The sequence below is a fragment of the Xiphophorus hellerii genome, chromosome 3 (genome assembly GCF_003331165.1).
Source record: "Xiphophorus hellerii strain 12219 chromosome 3, Xiphophorus_hellerii-4.1, whole genome shotgun sequence".
Lineage (NCBI taxonomy): Eukaryota > Metazoa > Chordata > Actinopteri > Cyprinodontiformes > Poeciliidae > Xiphophorus > Xiphophorus hellerii.
The window spans coordinates 940,377-954,183 of NC_045674.1; the positions used below are offsets into that span (position 1 = coordinate 940,377).

The 13,807-nt window shown below is 43.7% G+C and overlaps 1 protein-coding gene across 10 annotated transcripts in view; it reads right to left on the bottom strand.

Annotated features, from left to right (window-relative positions):
• adam15 (ADAM metallopeptidase domain 15) overlaps positions 1–13,807 on the bottom strand; it is a 30,505-nt gene that overhangs the window by 10,958 nt on the left and 5,740 nt on the right. For 6 of the 10 annotated variants that reach the window (XM_032557818.1, XM_032557821.1, XM_032557823.1 and 3 more), the window contains exons 3-19: positions 13,149–13,225; positions 12,969–13,047; positions 12,734–12,810; positions 10,446–10,653; positions 10,310–10,375; positions 10,042–10,113; positions 9,795–9,964; positions 8,709–8,793; positions 8,476–8,624; positions 6,640–6,817; positions 6,385–6,477; positions 6,102–6,297; positions 5,139–5,247; positions 4,862–5,051; positions 4,529–4,606; positions 3,570–3,681; positions 3,344–3,497 (exon numbers count right to left, since the gene is read on the bottom strand). In XM_032557818.1, coding sequence (XP_032413709.1) covers positions 3,344–3,497; positions 3,570–3,681; positions 4,529–4,606; positions 4,862–5,051; positions 5,139–5,247; positions 6,102–6,297; positions 6,385–6,477; positions 6,640–6,817; positions 8,476–8,624; positions 8,709–8,793; positions 9,795–9,964; positions 10,042–10,113; positions 10,310–10,375; positions 10,446–10,653; positions 12,734–12,810; positions 12,969–13,047; positions 13,149–13,225 — 2,093 coding nt within the window. Of the gene's footprint in view, positions 1–2,730; positions 3,498–3,569; positions 3,682–4,528; positions 4,607–4,861; positions 5,052–5,138; positions 5,248–6,101; positions 6,298–6,384; positions 6,478–6,639; positions 6,818–8,475; positions 8,625–8,708; positions 8,794–9,794; positions 9,965–10,041; positions 10,114–10,309; positions 10,376–10,445; positions 10,654–12,733; positions 12,811–12,968; positions 13,048–13,148; positions 13,226–13,807 lie in introns of those variants that run through there. The other 4 variants (XR_004338644.1, XR_004338646.1, XR_004338645.1 and 1 more) reach the window with 2 other exon arrangements.

The following is a 13,807-nucleotide window of genomic DNA, read 5'->3' on the forward strand; positions in this document are numbered from 1 at the left end:
GAATCTGTTGAAACAATTAATCTTGATTTTAAAGACCTTATGGAAGATGACTTAAGAATCGAAGAACTTGATGAAGCAACACAACAAATGGAAAAGAGTAAATCTCCAGGTCTGGACGGTTAACCACTGAATTTATACTTTCTTTTGGAAAGATTTACGAAAACTATTATTTGAGGTCCTGCTGGATGAATTTCAAACAATAATCTCTCTCCCACCATGAAACGAGGTCTGATTACTCTGATCCCCAAAACAAAGATCCTTTATCACTAGACAAGTGGAGACCCATCACTCTGTTATGTACAGATTATAAAATTTTAGCTCTTGTTTATGCCAATCGCTTAAACAGTGGATTATTATGATTATTAATGAATGCCAATCAGCGTTTTTAAAGGGAAGAAATATCCATCATCACACTAGACTGATTTTTGATATGATTGATTATCGTAGCTTTATTGATAGTGACAGTTTTATTTTATTCCTGGATTTCTTTAAGGCTTTTGACTCACTGGAACACTGCTTTATAATAAAAACATTAAAATATTTTGGCTTTGGGGAAAAATTTTGTAACATAATTAGTTTATTGTATACTGACATAAGTAGCTCAGTTTCCCTGGGAACGAGTTTGACCCCTAGTTTCTCTATGTGAAGAGGAATCAGGCAGGGCTGCCCAATTTCACCTAAATTATTTATATTAACAACTCAAATGCTTACTTTACTAATTATGAACAATTCTAATTTGCACGGTATCAAAATTTTTGATAAGGAATTCAAGATAAGTCAATTTGCGGATGATACAACAATTTTTCTAAGAGATAAAACTAAGGTAGACATTGTGCTAAAATCTATTTTAATGTTTTCCGGCGCATCTGGTCTGTCTCTCAATATTGATAAATGTGAACTTCTGCCGATCCATTCCAGCTCTGAGACGTCTATTGCTTCCATTATAGTTAAGTCTGAAGTTAAATATCTGGGAATACTGATTTCAAAAAATACTATTAGAAGAGAGGAGGAAAACATTGGAAGTTGCTTGGATGGCATGAAGAGATTCTTGAGTCTCTGGTTAACTAGAGATCTGACTGGTTTTGGACCAACTCTTCTGTCCAAAGCTGAAGGAGTGTCCAAGTTAATTTATTCATGCCATTCTGCTTTTATCTCTGACAAGAACATTAAGAAAGCCAATTCAATAATCTTTCAATTTATCTGGAGGAACAAAACTCACTATTTAAGACGATCTCATCTTATTAAAGATTATGATAAAGGAGGAATTAGAGCTTTGGATTTTGAGGCTCTGATTGGTTCATTTAGAATAAATTGGCTGAAAAACTATTTGTCTCATTCCAACTCAATGTGCTTTCATATCCCTAAATCTATATTTAATAAACTCGGTGGCTTGGATTTCTTGCTGAAATGTGATTTTGAATTAACCAAGATTAATATTGCACTGTCTAATTTTCACAAGCAAGTTTTACATTTTTGGAAAATGATATTTACCCACAATTTTACCCCACATGGATCCGTTGTGTGGAATAATAGATCAATATTAATAAATAGAAAATCTATTTTTAAAACTGACTGGTATGAAAAAGGTGTTTTATTTGTAACTGACTTAATGGATAGTAATGGTGTTTTGTTAAATCATAGAGATTTTACCAACAAATTTGATCTGAACTGTACTTGTAATGAATATCTAAAAGTATGTAAATCTATTCCTGTAGCTCTGATCCATCTCATCCAAAACACTTTAAGACATTCAAATGTTATTTCATCTTTACCCAAATTGAAAATTGGAGAATATAGTGTGACTGATAGAAAGTGCAATAATGTTCTGCTTGTGACGGCCTTCAAATCTAAATTATTTAATGATTACAACAATAGTATCTTGACAACAACCAATCTGTCTATTATAAAGAATTTGTTCTCCCAGTATGTAAAATGGCCGATTTCACCAAAGGTTAAAGAGACTCACTTCAAAATCTCTCACAATTTTTACCCAGTGGCTGAATTTTTGCACAAAAGATTTAAATTTGATTCAACATGTTGTATCTTTAGTGAATGTCCAGAAGAATCATTAATCATCTTTTTTTTTCTGTCCCTTTTCTTTTAAACTATGGAGAGACATTAAAAACTGGTTGTCCCTTAAAATTGAAGCCATCCCAGAGACAACCATCACCCACATATTATACTATGTTGATGGCCTTGATAGTCAAATATCTGACATGGTAAATATTGTCTTCTTGCTTGTTAAATATCATAAATCCTGCTGTAAATGGAGAGGTTCTACACCTTGTTTTGATTTTTTTCTTAACCAATTTAAACTGTATTACACCTCATTGAAACATTTGAAATCTATTTCTGCAAAAAAGTAACTGCCAGTATCTCTACTTTTCTTTTGTTTTAAAATCTTGCTCTATTATTATTCATTTGCTTTACTGTTTATGTGTTTGTCTTTATTCTTAGCCCCTTGTTTTTTGTTTATTTTTTCTACCTATGTTGCAATGTTCGTATACCTCAACGAGTCTTTGTATACTGTTTGTTTAATAATAAAAAAAATAAATAAAAAAAGTTTAGACGTTAGCTGCTAAGCTAGCAGTGCAACTACCATGTTAGCGGCGAAATGCTAACAGACTTAAGAGTTACTTCACTCTGAAAACATCGATTACATACGACCGGGCGATGGAATAACAAATGTTAGATGCTAAAAACTTTAAGGGAATCATTTCCATCCATGTGTTTGGTGAACGTTAGCAACCTGGAACTAAGCTAAAATGAGATGGAGACTTTACTGGTCTAAGACTGGCAGAGCAGGGGAAGCACCGCCACCTTGTGGTGTAACTCGGTACAACATCTCAATTCAATACACTTTGACCCCCTTTAATTTGGTTAAATCATCAATAAAACAAAACAATTTGATCAGTTTGTTACATGTTGGATTCATGTTAATGTGTATTTATATTTATCATGATGATCACATCAATTTATTCAAATAAAGTTACCAGACTTTCCTTCAGTCCAACTTATCACGAGGTCTGTATGTAAATATATGAACCCGCATGGATTAGAGAAATTCTGCAGTAAATTCAAACAATTCTGTTTTTTTAAGGGAAACTGGAGCCTGACAGCTGGTAGGATACTGAGCGCTCACAGATACTCCAGACGACCACTGAGCCTATAGAACCATCTGCTGAGCAGAACCCGGCAGGTCCAGCAGTACCTGCAGACGTGGGCGGGTTCAAACTCCAAACCCCACAGCTCAGAGTCAGCCACACTGCATTGTGGGTAAGAGCAGAGTTATGCGTGAAGTCTGTGTGTGTGTGTGGGGGTGTGTGTGTTGGGTCGGCGGTACCGGTTGTGCTGCCGGGCCTTGTGGAACGGGCTGTTGGGTCCGAGGCAGCAGAGCGTCCGGCGGAATCGGGGGAAGCGCAGAGCAAGGAAGAGGAGCACCACGGGCAGGATGAAGAAGAAGATGAGGAGCAGGGCGACCCGGACCGGATCGGACTCTGAGCACAGAAACAGGCGGGTCAGCGGCGGAACCGGAGCCGGTTCTGGTTCTGGTTCTGAGGGGGAAGCACCTGCAGCGGCGGCGGCCGGGCCGCTGTCGACGCTGCCGCCGCGTCCAGAGAACCTGCAGTCAGGAGGAGCCCAGCCAGCGTCGCAGTGGCACTTCCTGTTGCTGTTACACACCTGAGACAGGTAGACAGGAACCGCCGATCACATGACGGCCAGCTGGACTCCACCAGGTTATTACTGATGCAGCCAAACATTTTTTTATTAAAAATCCAGATTTACTCCGAGGTCCAAAAAGAAAAAATCCAAACTCGTTTCCTTCCAGTTTCCATAAAATCAGACGTTATAAATAATCTATAAATATATATAAATATAAATCTATAAATAATATTAAATATTTTTTCCTGAAGATCTGGATGTTTTTTACATTATAAAAAAATAATAAACACTTTAAAAACTGTTTAGATCCTAAAATACTTGATATAAACTAGATTAAATGTTTATTTATTATAGAATATAATATTTAATCTGCCTTAATAAAGACAATCTGTCTTTAATTAATTCACTCATGTAAAATAAATATATTAATGGTCCATTTTAATTATAAATCAACGTGTTTTGATTTTAGAAGGTTTTGATATTATTTGCTCCTTTATTTATTGGTTTATTTAATTTTTAAATAACGTATAAAAACTGAATGAAAAGAGAGTAAAAGTATAAATATTTAGTTTTAAAGTATAAAAAAATGCAAATAATATCAAAATTGCCTTAATTAAAAACATATCAAAATATATTTAATAAGAGTGAATTAATTTGATGTTAATTAACTGATTTCAGGTTTTTATGTATTTTCTGTTCTGCAGGTTTTCAGGAGTCGCTGCTAATTAAATCAGGACTCTGTGGTGATTTAAGGTTAGCATTAATAAAAAACAGATGGTTCGTGCATGTATTTGGTTTTACTGTTTTGTAATGTTTTTTTTTTATTGAATTATTTTACTTTGAAGCCTGAAATGATGTGACTCACTCCATGACCGCTGCACTTCCTGCGACATTCTTCCACACCGAACACGGACGCATCCTCACATTTCTGATTCAAACAAGCCTACAAACACACACAGGGAATAATGATATTATTAATAATAAGAATAAATGTTATTCTTGTTATTACTACACGCAAAAAAAGCATCTCTATCATAAACTACACTTTAATACTGTAGAAAACTCACTTCTCATCACTAAATGTAATTTTTTAAGGCTGAGAAAGAAAACCTGAACCAGTAGAAACAAGTTAGCCTGTAGGCCAATCAGATCTAAGATGAAGCCTGATTGGCTGAGCGGGGAGGAAGTGCCCTCTGACCTTGCCAGGCCCGCAGGCGCTGCCCTGGGCCACGGTGGCCGGGTCGGACACGTCGTCGTCCAGGTGGAAGAACGTCCCTCTGCAGACCAGGTCGCTGTGGTTGAAGCGAACGGTCAGGATCTGGGCGATGCTGCCCAGCAGGGGGCGCTCTGTCCCGCCCTGACACTGGATCCTGCCGCACAGAACGTCTCTGAAGCAACAAGAGACACAGACGGATGAACCCGGAACACTGAGGCATCGTGGGATTTGTAGGCTGAGCAGTTCAGCGTTTACTCACGGGTTGGCACAGGGGATGTAAGAGCCGTTGGCCCGCTGACCACAGTTTCCATATTTATTTCCCTGTTTGTTGACGGATGAGAAGCACAAGGCTGGAGCGCTGCTGGCATCTGGACACACAGAACCAGGACCAACAGGGTTCAGATGCAAGCTGCTAATGCTAACACCAGGACCAGGACCAACTGGGTTCAGATTGAAGCTGCTCATGCTAACACCAGAACCAGGACCAACTGGGTTCAGATGCAAGCTGCTAATGCTAACACCAGAACCAGGACCAACTGGGTTCAGATGGAAGTAGCTCATGCTAACACCAGAACCAGGACCAACAGGGTTCAGATGCAAGCTGCTATTGCTAACACCAGAACCAGGACTAACTGGGTTCAGATGCAAGCTGCTAATGCTAACACCAGGACCAGGACCAACTGGGTTCAGATGCAAGCTGCTAATGCTAACACCAGGACCAGGACCAACTGGGTTCAGATGGAAGCTGCTAAAGCTAACACCAGGACCAGGACCAACTGGGTTCAGATGCAAGCTGCTAATGCTAACACCAGGACCAGGACCAACTGGGTTCAGATGGAAGCTGCTAAAGCTAACGCTAACACCAGAACCAACTGGGTTCAGATGGAAGCTGCTCATGCTAACACCAGAACCAGGACCAACTGGGTTCAGATGGAAGCTGCTAAAGCTAACGCTAACACCAGAACCAACTGGGTTCAGATGGAAGCTGCTCATGCTAACACCAGAACCAGGACCAACTGGGTTCAGATGGAAGCTGCTCATGCTAACACCAGAACCAGGACCAACTGGGTTCAGATGGAAGCTGCTCATGCTAACGCTAACACCAGAACTAACTGGGTTCAGATTGAAGCTGCTAACACTAACACCAGAACCAGAACAAACTGGGTCCAGTTGGAGCAGTGTTGCTACTTTTACTGGAGTCACTCTGAACTGGTTTTCTTACTGGTTCCCCACAGCATCTGGCACTGGGAATCCATATCGGCGCAGACTCCTCCATAGCAGTAGGAGGCGCCGTTCCGGCAGGCCTCTCCGTTCTGCAGGAACACATTGGGGGGGCAGTGAGGGGAGGAGCCTGTGCAGTACTCAGGTAGGTCGCACTCTCCCAGCGGCTCACGGCACACTGAGCCCGCCGCGCGCAGCTGAACCCAAGAAGAAGAAGAAGAAGCGTTAGCGAGATTCTGGTTGAACCGGACGAGTTTTATTTGTGGACCTGGAGCCCGGCTCACCTTACAGTCCTCACAGCAGATACCGTCTGAGGAGCACTGAGCTCCAGGAGCCAGCTGGCAGGTGGAGGCATTACAGCACGGGTCATCACACTCCTGACCAATCAGAGCGCAGCATCAGCAGGAAGAACCAGAGGCTGATTCACAATTTAATGATGCAATTATTACTGACGTATTAATGTGGGCTGGTGAATAATTAAGCTGCATAGGAGAATACTAAGGAGTGCAGGTGCGTATTTAAGGTGTACAGGTGTGTACCTCCAGCAGGCCGCAGTCACACTCCTCTCCTTTCTCCACGTACAGGTTCCCGCAGCGCGGGCCGCCCAGCAGGCGGTCGGGCTGCGGCACGTTGAACAGACACATGCCGCCGCCGTGCAGCAGGCTGACGGACAGATCTGCGGCGCTGCAGCTGCTGAACTGCTGGCCCGGCATGAAGCTGAGGTCAGAGGTGAACAGGAACAGTGAGATCAGACAGGCTAATCCTGTTAGCCACGGGCACCAGGTCAGCAAACACTTCCTACTCAGACAGCAAGGTTCTGCACTACCTGCTCAAAAACTCATCAAACTGAAGCTGTAGGAAGGACTTTCAGGGTTTATTTGACCTTTGACCTCCTATCAGCTGAGGTTTTAACAGTTAGCACTAATAGCTGTTAGCACTAATAGTGATTTGCTAAATTTGGACTAGAGGTGCACTGGTCTGATGTTAATATCTGAATCGGTCCCGACATTAAAAAAAATTCTAGGTCAGTAATTAAGACGTTGTTACAGATCCATGAGGGCAGATCTATTCAGTCTAATTCTATGCTTTATTTATTTTACTTTATATTTATTCTTTCTAATTGCCCTTTGATGCATTTGAAAGAAAGCTTGTTGGAGTTTATTTCACTGACCAGGTGAGTTCAGCCTTTTGCTTTCTCAGTTTATGATTTATTTTACATTAGCTGTTATACTTGTAACTGCACTGACTGAACAAGTTACAGTTTTATTTACATATTTGACCAGTTTGTGAAGCTTTTAGCGTATTAAAGTGAGCTGGTGCAGAGTTAGCAAATACATTTAAAAATCAGTACATTTGTGTCTGTTTAAAAATAAAAACTCTAAGTCAATTAATTTCTGTATCAACACGTTGCAGCTTGAAATAAATGCCCCTCTAGATTGGAAGCACTGGTTTAAGCTGTCAAGTTGTCAACACAACAGTCATGTTAACATAGTTGTTAAGTTGTGAACGGCTCCCCAGCTTGATAACTAGCTGCCAAGCTGTCAACATAAGGCGCTAAATCTTAAATGCACGTGAAATATGACAGAAAAAGAGAAGCAGTGCTTTGCTACATAATGTCAACACTACAAGAACCAGATAATTACTGTAGGTCAGGAAGAAGTTTTAATAAAAAACAGCAAGGGAGAGGGAAGTAGACCAGTTATGCTAGCTTGGCTATGACAAAATTAACATGTAGATGTGCTGTGGAATTCAGTGTGTTTTGGTTCATTAAAAAAATAAAATAAGGCAACCCACACACCAACTCTGACAGATCATTGGTAGGGCAGGTGTTTAAATTAGCTGATCTATTACCGCTGTGTTAGCTTAGCTAATAGCAGCAGTAGCTAATAGCAGCAGTAGCTAATAGCAGCAGTAGCTAATCTACTACAGTGATCACTTATTAATAATCGCAGAATACACATGAAGCCTGAAAACATAAAACTGTAATGGACTGAATGTTCTGCTCTTTGCGCAGGAAATGTTTGGGTGTTTTTGATGTTGAATCCTGATACTTTAGTGGCGTTGTTCTCAGTTGCTATGGCAATGAGTCTGTGTGTAGCGTAGCCAACACAGAAAGCAAGAATAAGGAATATGAGTGGTTTTGAGTTATCCTTTAATAATTGTTATAGTTACATCTCCAGGTTTCATTTAGCGAACGGTTCTACTACGGCGGCGCCGCTACGCATGGAAAGAAGAAGAATCAGCTTTTTGCCCTCCATCATGTGTAAACAGTAACATGCAACCTGTCTATCAGATCGATAGTAAACCACAGATATCGGTATTGGAAGTGAAATAAGTGCCTCTCTAGATTGGAAGGTTCTGGTTCTGGTTCTGACCCGGTTGACGGCTCCATGATGCATCCTCCGAGGCGGGGCTCGTTGTCGCAGGAGCAGCGGCGCTCGGCCGTGTCGTGCCTCATGCCCAGGTTGTGTCCGAGCTCGTGGGCGACGGTGGAGGCCACGCCCAGAACGCTGACCAGGTGGTCCTGAGGAACAGAGCCGGGTCAAACAGGAAGTGGGCGGGTCAAACAGGAAGTAGACAGGAAGTGGAGGAGCAGAGCGGGCCTCACCACGTTGACGCCTCCGGATCGGTCCCTGGAGCACATGGAGGACTGGGACGCCATTCCCACAGTGGTACCATCAAATGACTCGCCCCTGTTCGGGTCAGACAGAGTGCTCAGGTCCGGACCGGACTCTTTAAGGTCTGTTTAACCCAACTGTAGCTTCAATAATCAATAATATAATATTTCTAACTTGTGTGTGTAAGACAGAGTTTATAAAGCAGTGGAGCCCACAGTGGGTCCTGGCGGGTCGGCATCCTGCAGGGTTCAGTTCCTCCCTGGTTTAACGGACCTGGATCCAGTGATGGATCATTAGAGATCACTGACCTGCTGAAACGGTTGTTACTACCAGCAACCGAGAGACTAAAACCTGCAGGATGCCGGACCTCCAGGACCCACCAGGGCACCGATGGTACACAGAGAGCTAGCTCTAGTAGCTTTCCACATATAAGCAGAAGGACAAAACGATTAATTGTGATTAATCAATTATGGGAAAATCGATTATTCATTAACTGGAATATAAATGCTGTAAAACGCCCATTTGCTGAACAAATGACACACTCAGATTAAAGCTTTTTTTAAGTCTCCTCTGGTTTATATTCTGCTTAATAAATCTGCAGTTAAGCCCCTTTTGCATCCAATTATTAATCTGTTAATCCAATAATAATCCCAGATCAGCTCTACGCTGTATTAATGCTCAGCTTCTCATGTTGATGTTAAAAGGATTTTTTAGCTGTTATTTCCTTTTAGGTAACGAAATGTCGAATTTGTCATTAAAAAATGATTAGTTTTAATTTTTTGAATGTATTTTTAGTATCGAGTAAAATAAGTTTAAATGTTTTCATTAAGAAAACACAGAATGTGGTGATTTTTAAGTTGACTAAATGAATCGTTAAAACCCAAAAACATTCAAGGATTTCAAGGTGTCTCTTTATGACTGTGTTCAAAAACTTTTCAGGACCTTGAATTTATGTTGTTAAATTCTCAAATTTTAAGGACTTCAGGGCCTGATGGGAACATTTCAACCTTCTGCCTGGGTGTCGCCAAAGCCTGGAGGATGTAAATAAACCAGGAGCTTTTATTTTGAAGGCATACATGATGAGCTGGGCGTTGTCATGGCGAAGGCGTGGCAGCAGCTCTCTGCTCCTCCACTCCAGGAAGTTGTTGAGCGTGTCGGTGGCGCTCCTCTCCACCCGGATCTTGTCGCGGTCGCTCCAGACCTCCAGGCCCGTCAGCGCCACCCGGACCTTCAGCGGCCGGTAGAACTGAAACAGAGAGCGGGGCGGTTCTGTTGGACCGGACCGGAGCGGGCCGGAGCGGGCCGAACCGGACCGGGACTCACCCAGTCCACCTGGTTGGCCACGTCCATCAGCCGGTACACGATGGTCTGGTTGTTCCTCTGGTAGTTCAGGAACTGCAGGGAAAATGTTATTTTAGAAAATCTTAGAAAATGTCTGGAGGAAACGAAGGAATTTCTGAGCTCCAAAAATCGAACAATTTGGAGAAAAAAATTAAGGAATCTTGACATTAATCTCACAAATTTTCTAAAAAAAAAATCGTGGAAATCTTCCAGTTTTTCTAGAAACCCTCTGAGTCGGACCCTCACTGACCTCCTGATGGTCCGCCACCAGCACCAGCTCCACGTGTTTGGTCTCAGACAGGATGTCTCTCTTGGTCTGCGGGGAAACGGAGCGGGGTCAGAGGTCAGAGGTCACAACAGGAGCGTGCAGAGAAACGGTGGCTCACCCGCTGGCTGGCGCTGTGAGTGGAGGACGCTGAACCAGGCGCGTGCGGCACAGCGCAGCCCGCCGCTGCGGTGGCGCCCTCCAGAGGACCGGCAGAGAACAGCAGGTGAACGTCCTCCTCCTCTGCTCCTCCTCCCGGCTCCTCCAGCCGCTCCCTGACCTCTGGCTGCAGCTCCAAGGTCACAGAGGAGTTGAGGACGATTACACCGCTGCAGGAAAGAACATTGTTGATCAAAGTATTCCACCACAGAAGAAGAGGAGATTGATTTCATGAGTTAAATTTCCTCCATCGCAGGCTGCAGCAGGAAGGAAGCATCAGATTAAATCTGCCGAGGAGAAAATTCTCAGAGAGGCTGGTTCCTCAGGCCAGTTGGACAGCGCCTCCTGGTGGCCGCGTGTCGGACAGCGCCTCCCGGTGGCGTGTCGGACAGCGCCTCCCGGTGGCCGCGTGTCGGACAGCGCCTCCCGGTGGCAGTGTGTGGGAGCAGCGGGGCTGGTTCTGATTGGCTCTTTTTACTTAAGTTTCGGTTCGGACAAATATTCGCTCTGGTTCCAGATGCTGAACAGCTAGATGGACGGACGGACGGACGGAGGGAGGGAGGGAGGGATGGATGGATGGACGGACGGACGGACGGAGGGAGGGAGGGAGGGAGGGAGGGAGGGAGGGAGGGAGGGAGGGATGGATGGATGGATGGATGGATGGACGGACGGACGGACGGACGGACGGAGGGAGGGAGGGAGGGAGGGATGGATGGATAGCATTTATTGTCATTGAACAGGATTCAATGAAATTTCTATTGCAACTCCCGTGCAAAAAGTCAAATATATACAATAAATAAAATGGAAGGATTTCTGCTCTGAATGTTTAACTTTGGCGCCGATTAGCATCTCAGGGCTGAAATAACACCTGAACTTTGACCCCAAAGCCTCCTTATCAACTCCCATATCTGAGGAGCTGAAAAGGAGGAAGTTCAAACTTTCTCAAACCAGAAATTGCACAATCTGCTCTGTTCGTTGTGACTTTTAAAAACATCTTTTCTCTTATTACTGCACTAATATGATTAATACACATTCTGTAAATTTGGAAAAGTGAATCAGCTGCATTCCTTATTTTTATTCCTAGTCACTGTACAGTATATTATTATTGTTAAACTTGTTTTTGTTGACAGATTTTTACAGTTTTTGTGCGAACCTTTAAACCTGCTGCTGAGTCAGCGGAGCAACAGAACCTGTTTCTATTCTGATCCAGGACATTTCTCCAGTTTAAAGTCAGTTTGGTTTTATTTGGGTTTTCGTTGCTGCTGAAGGTTTCAGAACGCCGAGGTTCCCGTCTAGGTTTTGGTTCTGGTGTTGGAGGGATTATCTGAGGATTTCTGTGTTTCCAGCTAATCTGAATAATCCCAGCTGAGCAGAAAAAGCTCCACATCATATCTCTAACGGTTTCCTCTGTGCCGAGTCGCTCCGGCCCGAAAACCTCAGAACCTTCTGATCCCGCTGCAGGTCAGAGGTTCGCTAATCGGATCAGCTGCAGGAGAACCGAGATGCAAAACGCCCAGAAATACAAAGAGCTGGTGAACAAAACTCTGGTTCTGGGCCGGCCAGCCTGCAGGTTCTTAAACTGAGTGACTCAGCAGAACCGAGCCAGAGTGGATGAGTCAGCAGATTTCTGCAGTGTCAGCAGAACCGGATCGATGTTGGGAAACCAGAGAAACTTCCTGAGTCCAACAGCAAAGGGCTGAACGCAGAAACGCAACGATTTTATTCACAGAACCAGAACTTTTCCTTTAAACACGACGCCCCATAACTTTTCATTTAGAATATTCAATTATTTTATTCATAAAGACCAGAATTTATCTTTAATCAGTGGTGGGCACCACTAGCTAAAACGCTAGCGGTGTTAATAATCCCACATTTATAAGTGCTAATTATAAATGTTAGCTCCACTAATTATAAAGCGCTACACTAACATGGTATTTAGTGGAAGCTAATGCTAAAGCGCTACACTAACATGGTATTTAGTGGAAGCTAATGCTAAAGCGCTACACTAACATGGTATTTAGTGGAAGCTAATGCTAAAGCACTAATCATAAACAGTATTTCCGCTAACACAGCCTCTGAAAGCAGAGGCTGTTATCTTTTTTTATCATATAGAAGTAATTTTTCAGAATTAACATCAATCAAACCTGGAAAATATCAAAAGGTAAACCCTTTATTTCCTCAGACAGAGTGGGAACCGTGGGAACAGAACCCTGGGTCTGTGTTGGGATCAGACTCTAGGGCGGTACTGACCGGAGTCCGGAGCAGGAGCTCAGAGCCGCTCTGGATCGCGGGAATCCCCGGATGCTGCCGTGGTAATAGCAGTGAGTCTACAGGCGACACAAACACATCGACATCAGTCACAGTCGGAGAACCCGAAGGGACAAACCGGGCCAGAGAACCCGAAGGGACAAACCGGCCCGGAGTATCCGAAGGGACAAACCGGGCTGGAGAACCCGAAGGGACCGCGGTGTGTTCACTGACTCACCACAGGCTCGGCCGGCACAGACACTCCGGTTCCGTTGGGGAGGTAGAAGAAGATGTTGGGCGGTCTGGGCAGCAGGTTGCTGCGGGAACAGAGGGTTAATGGTTCTGAATGGGTCCAGACAGGCAGCGTACTGGTACGGTACCACGCTGGTAGCGAGACCAGTACAGTACCAGTACTTACTGGTTCTTCTCCAGGTCCAGCAGGAGGCGCTGTCCTCCCACCTCCAGCTCACACAGCAGCCTGTCGGGATGGCCATCCTGAAAACACACAAAACGGATCAGAACCAGAACACATGCCAACCCACAACCACAAAACAAGGGTCAAAGGTCAATTTGATGCCACACCAGCTGCGGTTTCATCGAACACTTTGAAACAAGCGCCGTTGCCTTGGGACAGGGGTGTCCAAAGTGCGGCCCAGGGCCATTTGGGGTCCCTGCACTGATTTTTTTGTGGCCCCCAGGAATGATTCACATTTATTTTTAATGACTTACAAACTTATTCAAAGGTGATTTTAATTGCAATTTTTTTACAGTTGCAGACTTGGTTCTGGATCCTTTAGAACCGGGCTTAGAACTTTCCTTTCTGATGAAACTGATAGCTTCAGTAATCCTGAGCAACCTCTGTAGCTGTGCTGCTGCAGGTTTAGGCTGCTGGAGGACAAACTGTCCACTCCTCACTCTGCTACTTTCTCCTACTACTCTCCACTTTTCTCAGCTGAGCTCATTGGAGGAGCTGCTGCTCAGAGCAGGGCTGGTAGAAACGCTGCTAAAGGGTTAATGGAGGAGCCATGTTGGGATGAATTCCTGGAGGTGGAGCTTCAGAAAGATCAGAACATTTTA